Genomic DNA, 10648 nt, shown 5'->3' on the forward strand with positions numbered 1-10648 from the left:
TTAAATCCAAAAGAATGAGACTTTAGATACGACTGTCCAAGGTACTAATGCAAGGAAAGTTAATTGCAGTTGTGTATACTCTGCGTACATATTGAAACCAGTTCTCTCTGGGCGGAATTTGTAAACAAGAAAAGATGCATCAGTGTTCGTTTAGTATCCGAGGAGGTTAAAAGAATTTAATTTTTATAATTTTGATAATTCACATAATAATTTCCTAAGACCAGAATATTTCATAGATTATTTTTGTGAAAATGGATCCCATGTCAGGCTTCGACATCCGTCTTGTGTTTACATTTCCGCCAAAAGACAGAAGACTTAGTATAAAAAATGCGTACACCTCTGAAATAACTTTCCTTGCATTAGTACCTTGAGACTGTCAGGATTTTTTAGTCTGTACACTTTATATCATAATTAGAAACAATTCAAACCAATTGTTTGTGTATCCTCTCGTGCGCCCCTATCATTTACCAAATATTCTTGTCTGCAGTACATATACACTACAAAGTACAACCTTAAACAATACATATTCGGCTTTTAATCTATAATAAACAAAGTATCGTCAGATTAAAGTTATTCGCTTAGCTACTAGTGTACGTGCTTTTGAAAATTTCCTTGATATTATGCGGGAAATTTTCAAGTTAATACCAAGAAAAAGATTGTTTAAAAATGTCCAATTTGAAACTGTTTCATTCATACGCAATTTTAGCTGCAAAATCGTTTAATTGATCAAGTGATCAATATATTTCATGGAATTTCTGACATCCCTTGATACGAACATTTATTTTTTATTTTATTTGTCTTCTCCATACTTATTAACTTTTAATTTTAAATCTCCGACCTTTAAACATTTAAGAAATACATAAAGATTTCACGTGGCCTTGATCAATCTGAAGAAAAATAAAGTTTAGCATTTTAACTATAAAAAATACTAAAAGTTGGCGATAGTCTTTTATCTTATTGAAATAAGGAACTGAACTTTTACCACAGACTCAAATTTGCTAATCCCTATATCATTACAACCTGATGATGAAAATCTAATATTTTAAACTTAGATAAAATTTGATCTAATAAAATTCTTTACAATAAGGAACTGAGTTTTTGCCACAAGTTCAAATTTTCTAATCTCTATATCTGTACAACCAGATGATGCAAATTTTTCATATTTCAAACTTATTTGATCCAGAAGAATTCATAGTTTTGAAGTATTGAAGGGTCTACGATATTTGGTTGCAAAGATATAGGGATAAGAAAACTCGGTTTCTTTGCAGAATTTATCATCAAAATATGGTCTTTCTATATTTTGCTTCAAAAGTTACCTAATAATTGATGATTTCGTTCAGATTTAGACAATTTTGGTTTTATTTAAGAAATTGAAAATAAGGTAAAGAGACAAAGAGCATTTATTTATAGCAGGGTTGACCAAACCCAATATTTTTTTGCACAAAGCCCTATATCGTCCTAGACACAAATTGTTATATAAATTTCATTATGATAGGATAAAATTTAAGCCTCTAAGAGAGAAAAATGTATGAAGTGTTTGGTTTTTTTTGACACCGTTCAGTTTCTAAGTCGGTCCTTTCTGTAACAAGAAAGATTTAGCACATTTTATAAATAGTACAGGGATAGATCATACCCAAAAAGAATGAGACTTTAATAAAACCAGGGAGCAAGGAATAGAAGGGAGAGACAACTGACGCGGTTCGCCCTACCATATGATTATACATGCTTTGCAGACGGTACTCCATTTTATTAGTTCTGTTGAACAGCAGACCAATGTTTACTTCTGGATCAGTAAGGTTAGTTCTGTTGAACAGCAGACCAATGTTTACTGCTGGATCAGTCAGGTATAGTTCTGTTGAACAGCAGACCAATGATAACTGCTTGGCATCAGCCAGGTTAGTTCTGTTAAACAGCAGACCAATGTTTACTGCTGGATCAGACAGGTTAGTTCTGTTGAACAGCAGACCAATGTTTACTGCTGGATCAGTCAGGTTAGTTCTGTTGAACAGCAGACCAATAATAACTGCTTGGCATCAGTCAGAATAGTTCTGTTAAACAGCAGACCAATGTTTACTGCTGGATCAGTCAGGTTAGTTCTGTTGAACAGCAGACCAATGTTTACTGCTGGATCAGACAGGATAGTTCTGTTGAACAGCAGACCAATGTTTACTGCTGGATCAGTCAGGTTAGTTCTGTTGAACAGCAGACCAATGTTTACTTCAGGATCAGTCAGGTTAACTTTAAAGAGACAGTCATAATTTCTAGGGATCCTTTTATAGCCAGATTCACAACAGTGCAATTTAAACCTTTATCTGTTAAATAACATGTGTAAGATCCTTTTTTAGCTTTCAAGGAACGAAAGATAATTCTAAAATATACCTAATATTTTAGTTTTGAAAGTTATAGGTTTAAGTTTAATGTATGGACGGTTGAAAAGTCAGCTTACACAAAAAGAATTGGGCGTTGTTTTGATCAGTTTTTTCAAGTTTTTTTACTTGTAGAAGGCTCCTCAAGAATCTTGATGTCCTTTATCATTTTAAACTGTATTTCCAAGGTTTTAAATAATTTCAAATTTACCGAATAAAGCTAATTATCATGAAAATGTGAATTTATGATCTCAAGAAAAACATTGCATATTTCTTAATTCTCTTAAAAATAGAAAATCTAAAATATTCAAAACTATAATAACAAAATTTATACCTCACACTCAACGATTATGATCTACAAAACTAACTAAGTTTAACTTAAATGAAGCCTTTTCTAAAGTGTTTTATTTCACTGTAATTGTGAGAGAAAAGAATCGAGTTTCTGTTTAACAAATTCAAACAGATCCTATTCATAACAGTACCTATAAAAGCATGTTTTCGCAAGTCACTTCTATACAGTAACATCATTTTAAAATAATCCATTTTTAGAGAAACATATTCGATAGCGCATTCATCCTTAAACAAAGGTTTAAAGTGTACTATTGTGAATTAAAAATACCACTTATGTCTCTTAAAATCACATCATTTCGGTATGTTCTGATATTTTCTCAAAAACCATTATTTCCTCAAAGCTGTAGCGCAAAGCTGGAGCGCCCAAAAGAACAATTTTAGTTTTTTTCTCGTTGAATTGGATAAAATAATTAATTTTGAGGAAAAATAAAATAATTTTTGAGTTAAAGTATTAAAAAAATATGCTTTTTGATGCTAAATTTTTCATTTTTCCCCAAATAATCAAAAAATTTGGAAAAAATATATATTTATTTGCAGAATGTTTGGTGTGAGTGCTGGTTTGAGGATAAAGGATGTACATGTTGCGATCCCTGAAAATTTCAGGAAATTGAAGCAGAAGCAGAAAGCATTCTCTTTAGATGATGGACTCAGGTATGAATAATAACCCCTTTCCCAGTTGATATAAGGAGGAAGCTGCAATGTTTATATACAGGGTCCATAAGAAGGAAGCTGCAATGTTTATATACAGGGTGCACAAGAAGGAAGCTGCAATGTTTATATATAGGGTGTATAAGAAGGAAGCTGCAATGTTTATATACAGGGTGCATAAGAAGGAAGCTGTAATGTTTATATATAGGGTGCATAAGAAGGAAGCTGTAATGTTTATATATAGGGTGAATGAGAAGGAAGCTGCAATGTTCATATATAGGGTGCATAAGAAGAAAGCTGCAATGTTTTTATACAGGGTGCATAAGATGGAAGCTGCAATGTTTATATATAGGGTGCATGAGAAGGAAGCTGCAATGTTTATATATATAGGGTGCATGAGAAGGGAGGTGCAATGTTTATATATAAAGAGTGCTTGAGATGGAAGCTGCAATGTTTATATATAGGGTGCATGAGAAGGGAGGTGCAACAGACAAAATACTTTACAACATCTCTGGCCTTATTGTTCTTATTGGTTTCGTCGAGTGGTGCAGGTATGTAAATTTTGCACTTGAAAAAAAATACTGAATCAAAAAAGTCCATTCTCTTTTGATCGAGGCAATGTTATTAAAATACTGAATGACAATGAAAATGTATGATAAATATTAACACCACAGATTGGGCACTTAGAAATATCAAATTTGAAATGTATTTTGTTCAATACAAAGCTTGTGCATCCCATAAAAAGTATTAAAAGGACTATCAACGGCATTTAGGTGACCCCTAAATCTAAGAAGTTACATACTAACTTTAAACCTTGTCTGTGCAAACATGAGGGAGATATTCAAACTTTTAATTGCGGGTTGATACACCGGAGACAAAATCTATCTCAGTAATTTAGAAAGACGCCGATATCTTGTTAATAGTTTCTCATTTAAATATTGGATACTGTTGTGAATCTGGTATGTAACTTTTAAGAACTGATAGTTTCTTAAAATTACGTCACTAGCCTTCTGAAAGTTTTACAAAATTTATTTAACAATTTTGTTCAGGGTTGTGTGGACCCTGGCTTACTTTATTTAACAATTTTGTTCAGGGTTGTGTGGACCCTGGCTTACTTTATTTAACAATTTTGTTCAGGGTTGTGTGGACCCTGGCCTACCCCGACTGGAAAACCTTCCTCACCAAGAACTGAAGAAACTAAATATAATTCTTCAAATATTTTCAAAGATGTCAAAGGAGTTGAGTCTTTGCCACAAACTCTGATTTTCTAAACCCTGTATTTTTGCAACCCAATGTTGTAGACCATGGATATTTCAAAATATGAATTATGGTAGATCAAATCATCTAAGTTTGAAATGTTAAAAGTTTAAACCATCTAGTTGCAAAGATATTAGAATTCGAAAATTTGTCTTTGTGGCGAAGACTCAATTCCTTGTAGCCAAAGCGTTGATATTGCCAGCATTCCTGGCATTATCTTTACTTTACTTTTGGTTTGTTAAATATACATTTATAGAGCTGTGATGTTTAGTTTTAATCAAGAAAATAAAACTGTTTTAATTTATTTTTTAACTCTGATTTTAATCCCATCTCAGCTGGGTAATTCATAACCATTAACCATGGGGGGGATACATTGTTTTAAAACTCAGAAAATTTGAATAACCTCGTAAATGAAACCAGAGAGGGTGGAGGTTGTAGGGGCCAGGGGGGGGGGGCCTAACTATTGTGTGATTAACTGAAGAACAATCAGTTCAACACTAATATATTCTTTTAATTCTTAACAAAATGATGCGCAGATAAAAAGACGATATAGTTTGATTCAAGGGAAATCAAATTACTGTGTTGAATTATTAGGCTGATTGATTTCTCAAGAACAACCAATAGAAATTATTATTTTACCCTTGAAACCTTCTGATCAATAAATATTGTTTAAAATATTGTTAAGTGTTTAATTTTGACAATTTCGATATGTTTCCATGCAGTAAAAATGCGCAACTCTCTTAAGGAGAGAAATAACGGTTAACAATTTTTTGCCGAGATTTTTCCTTGTTTTGTTTGATTAAGGTTTAACTTCAAGTTTAATCCCAAACGCAGCTCAGTGAGGAATTAAACTTGAATTTAAACCGAAAACAAACAAATAAATAAAAATCGCAACAAAAACAAAATGTCCTAAAAGATAACGCAAGGTATTTTGATTTATAGATTTATTCAATTCAATCTGATTGAAAAATGTGTGAATATTTTAATGAAAACCCGCGAAATATGAAAGGAACCAGTTATAAAATGTTACTTATTTTCCTGGAAACTAAAAAGAAACTTTTCATACCCAAGATCATGAAATTGCGAGTAAAAATGCGGGATAAAAATTCTCCAAACATTTAATGAAAAATTAATTTTAACTAAAAGATTATATTTAATTTTAATGTTCTCTCAATTGTTCAGTAAGACATGATAGTAAATCATAATTGAATGCTTGTTTGTTTATACCTTTAGCCGGATAGTGGTTAGCAAGGTACTAATGCAGGGAAAGCTAATTGCGGTCGCGTATACCCTGCGTACATATTGAAACTAGTTCTCTCTGGGCGGACTTTGTAAACAAGAATAGATGCATCAGTGTTCGTTTAGTATCCGAGGAGGTTAAAAGAATTTAATTTGTATAATTTTGATAATTCACATAATAGTTTCCTATGACCAGAATATTTCACAGATCATTTTTGTGAAAATTGATTCCATGTCAGGCTGTTACATCCATCTTGTGTTTACTTTTCAGCCCAAAGACAGTATACCGTAGTACAAAAAATGAATACACCTCTGAAATAACTTTCCTTGCATTAGTACTTTGGTGGTAAGGATCTATGGTCTGGTTAAGATCTATGGTCTGGTTAGGATCTATGGACTGGTTTGGATCTGTGGTCTAGTTGGGATCTGTCGTCTGGTTGGGATCTGTGGATTGGTTAGGATCAATTGACTGGTTAGGATCTGTACTGGTCAGGATCAATGGACTGGTAAGGATCTATGGACGACTAGTATAGATCTATGGACTGGTTATGATCAATGGAATGGTTGGGATCTATGGTCTGGTTAGGGTCATTTGGACTGGTTAAGATCTATGGTCTGGTTAAGATCTATGGTCTGGTTAAGATCTATGGTCTGGTTGGGATCTATAGTCTGGTTGGGATCTATAGTCTGGTTGGGATCTATAGTCTGGTTAGGATTTATGACCTGGTTAGAATATAGACTTGTTAGGATCTGTGGCCTGGTTGGGATCTATAGTCCGGTTAGGATCAATGGTGGTAAGGATCTATGGCCTGGTTAGAATATATAGACTTGTTAAGATCTATGGTCTTGTTGGGATCTATAGTCCGGTTAGGATCAATGGTGGTAAGGATCTATGGCCTGGTTAGAATATATGGACTTGTTAAGATCTATGGTCTGGTTGGGATCTATGGCCTGGTTAGAATCGACGGCCTGGTTAGGATCTATAGACTTGTTAGGATCTATGGTCTGGTTGGGATCTATGGTCCGGTTAGGATCAATGGTGGCAAGGATCTATGGCCTGGTTAGTATATATGGACTTGTTAAGATCTATGGTCTGGTTGGGATCTATGGAACGGAGGATAAAGAGTTGGAGTCATAGAAACCTGAAGAGAAACTTGGGAAGGAGAATATAAAGAACGTGGTTAGAGCGGTATATTTCCTTACTCTTCGCACAGCCTTTAAACCTGAACTGAACAATACAAAAATGAAATTAACTTAATGTGACATTTAACAATGGAAACCAAGTCCGATAAAATTCCTTTTATAGTTCAACCTTGTCTTTTCCTAATCTTCCTCCTTTTCCTTGTTTCCTCAAATGGGTTAACTTACATCTTACGGTCCTACGGGAAGACCATGTGTCCGACCAATGTCAACCTGATTATCCTTCTCAACTCTTACGTCATTGAGATGTACAACATCTCCATCAGTATTGTGGTAAGGTTTAAGTACTTTTAAATACTTTTTCAAGAATTTTAATATTTAGATAGAGTTGTTTTTTGGTCCAAATTCGAAAAAAAAATTAGATCATACAGTGATAACCAGAAAACTCTGGAATAGGAAGACGACCTCTAGAATTCCAATAGCATGAGCATGAGAAATATCAATAAGTATCGATTTAAACAATGCTCTGTAACAACATCAAATACAGGGTGTCCCAATAAACATGGGAATTCAGTGACGAATTCGATATCGTCTTTTCAAATAATTCTTTGATTAAGTATGTATCACCTCGCTTAAACTTCAAATAGATAATAAAGATATAGAAAGAGTAGGAACTGGTTCATTTAGACGAAAATCTTAACTGGAACCATCATCTTAAGGTGGTTAAAAACAAAGCATCCAGTGCAGTTTTTGCTTTGTCAAGTGTAAAAAATATTCTTCCTAGTAATATTAAACTAACCATTTACAACTCTTTATTTCGATCATTTATTGAATATGGAATTTCAGCCTGGGGATGTAACAAATGTTCAGAAATGAAACAAATTCACATTTTACAGAAACGAGCAATACGATTAATTGATAACTCAAAAGCCACGTCTCATAGTGATCCTCTTTTCCTTAAGTATAAGATTCTAAAGATAAATTATCTGGTAGACTTTAACCAAGCTATATTTATGTATAAATATACACATAAACTTCTTCCTGCATCTTTTGAAAATATTTTTAAAAAGCTTGGAACCTTTGAAAGATCTCTTAACTATCAACTTGATATTCTCAAAATGTGCTCATTACAGTATTTACCATCAAGCTCTCTTCTTAAGATGTGGAATAACCTGCCTCTTGACTTAAAAAAGAAGCAACTCTCTAAGTATATTTAAAAATAGACTAATAAATTCTCTTTTTGAAAATTATAGGATAATGTGTTATAAACCGAATTGCTATTCATGTAAAACTAATTAGATATGTTTTAATATGCTTTGATATTTGTTGTGTACATGTCAGAAAATTACTTTAAACTCTAGTTATTCGAATTAGTGTATAAACTATTTTGCACATGATAAATTTGCACCCTGATCTCTAATCGCTCTCCTTAAATCTATTTAACTGAAATATTTTGTTATTATTACTACTAACATTAGGTAGAAAAAATAATCAAAACAGCCAAGAGCTATTTTCCACCTAATTGCTTTATACTTGTACTGTTAATATAATCATCAATTTTGTGATTTTAAACTCTATCTGTATACAGATACATTTATTTTAGCAATAAACTTTATCTTATCTTATCTTATCTTATAGTGATACCTACTGGGAAAGCTGTAATCTGTAAGAGTTTCGTCTGCTATGTTCACATTTTGTTAGTTTATGTTTTGACTGCAAACGGTTGTACTTAGTAAAACAAAAAAATTGCAGTATACAAACTTGTCCGTCTTCACTGTTCATCTTGCGGATACATTATTGACACATCTTTAAAGCCATTTACCGTTTTCATAAATTAAACTCTAGCAGACATAATTAAATTATGGCTTTTGAAATTAGGTATTACAATGCTAATTCATAACAAAGACGATATCAAATTCGTCACTGAATTCCCATGTTTTTTGGGACACCCTGCACACTAATGTACAGCTAAACTGTCGTCTTACTATTCAATTGTTTTCTGGTTATCATTGTAATAAAGCTATGTAGATAATTTCTAAATCTGTATACATTGGATTATAACTTGGTTCGATCTGATTTTTGAACATTCAGGGGGTTTGAACTTCTTCTAAATAAAGTTCTAAAACTGTGGTCAGTTGAGGTGTCCTTTAAATTTACTTTGCAAGATTGTGCATCAGATAGTTTGGAAGAGGGTAAAATTTCTGCATAGTATAAAAAGCAAACTTTTATAATATTTTCCTTTTAAACTACCAGAAAATGTAGATATCTTATGAAATAATTATGTTTCAGATAAACATAATTTCAACTGTGGAGTTAATACGAGTTAAATAAATAACAGCAGATTTTTGGAGCATTAGTTGGATTTGCAATTTAGAGCATTAGTTGGATTTGCAATTTAGAGCATTAGTTGGATTTGCAATTTAGAGCACTAGTTGGATTTGCAATTTAGAGCATTAGTTGGATTTGCAATTTAGAGCGTTAGTTGGATTTGCAATTTAGAGCGTTAGTTGGATTTGCAATTTAGAGCATTAGTTGGATTTGCAATTTAGAGCATTAGTTGGATTTGCAATTTAGAGCATTAGTTGGATTTGCAATTTAGAGCATTAGTTGGATTTGCAATTTAGAGCACTAGTTGGATTTTCAATTTAGGGCATTAGTTGGATTTTCAATTTAGGGCATTAGTTGGATTTGCAATTTAATGCATTAGAGTTGGATTTTCAATTTAGGGCATTAGTTGGATTTTCAATTTAGGGCATTAGATAGATTTGCAATTTAGAGCATTAGATGGATTTGGATGTTTTTATACTTACCCAAAATCAATCAGAATTTTCATAATGTTTAATTGTCTTCGGTACTTTTTTGAAAAACCTTTACTCAAATATATTTTACTTAGAAATCAATTTTAAATCAAATCAAAACGCAATTTTTAAAACACCATAAGAGTTAACTAATTACTTCAGAGCCTAGCATCATTGTGGACTTCAACCTTGTCCTTCCTTCCCCGGTTCCTTGGCTTTAGCTTGACCTGGATCATGAACTACCTGGGATACACCGCTGTCTTCATGTTTATCGCCATCAGCATCACACGAGTTCTCTTCGTAGTAAAGGTATTAGTAATACTGCAAAAACATTTTATTTATTTTTTATTTGGAACTGTAAAATACAAGATTGTGTAATAAGCTGCAGGGTTACTCTCGATGCGCTCCTATGTACGAAAAATGTTGTCTCGTTGGTAAAATATAAACGCTTTTTACAATCTAATTTTACAAATATAATTAATGGATAATGATCACATTATAATCTTAGTCCAACCATTACTAAATGTGGTCTGCCTTTTTTATGCGTTCAAAATGACAGGAGATATGAATGGTTTTGTTCAAAATGAAAAAAATGTCGTTTTCTTAAATAAAATGAAATCAATGAATTTCAGTTATTTGTGGTTATGACTGAATAAAGTTTGTTAAGCTTCAACTTTTTATCTATTTCTTTATTATGTTGACCTCAACATTTTTACTAATAACTTTTTGAGAGTTTTTTAAAATCAAGTTTCTTTAAATTTTATAAGAAATTTTGACGTGTCAAACAATCTTTGTTCATTGGTTGAATACGATAAAGTTTAAGTTATAGTTCTATCTGTTTACATTTCT

The 10648-nt window shown here is 32.4% G+C and overlaps 1 protein-coding gene across 1 annotated transcript; it reads left to right on the forward strand.

The window, feature by feature from the left end:
• Positions 1-1821: 1821 nt before the first annotated feature.
• Positions 1822-4567, forward strand: LOC111700302 (uncharacterized). Its single transcript, XM_023471174.1, has 5 exons — positions 1822-1895; positions 1940-2185; positions 3255-3368; positions 3830-3916; positions 4503-4567. Exons 1-5 carry the CDS (start codon positions 1822-1824, stop codon positions 4555-4557), a joined length of 576 nt encoding a protein of 191 aa, XP_023326942.1. The 3' UTR covers positions 4558-4567.
• The last annotated feature ends 6081 nt before the right edge of the window (positions 4568-10648 follow it).

Source organism: Eurytemora carolleeae, unplaced genomic scaffold, assembly GCF_000591075.1.
Source record: "Eurytemora carolleeae unplaced genomic scaffold, Eaff_2.0 scaffold266, whole genome shotgun sequence".
Lineage (NCBI taxonomy): Eukaryota > Metazoa > Arthropoda > Copepoda > Calanoida > Temoridae > Eurytemora > Eurytemora carolleeae.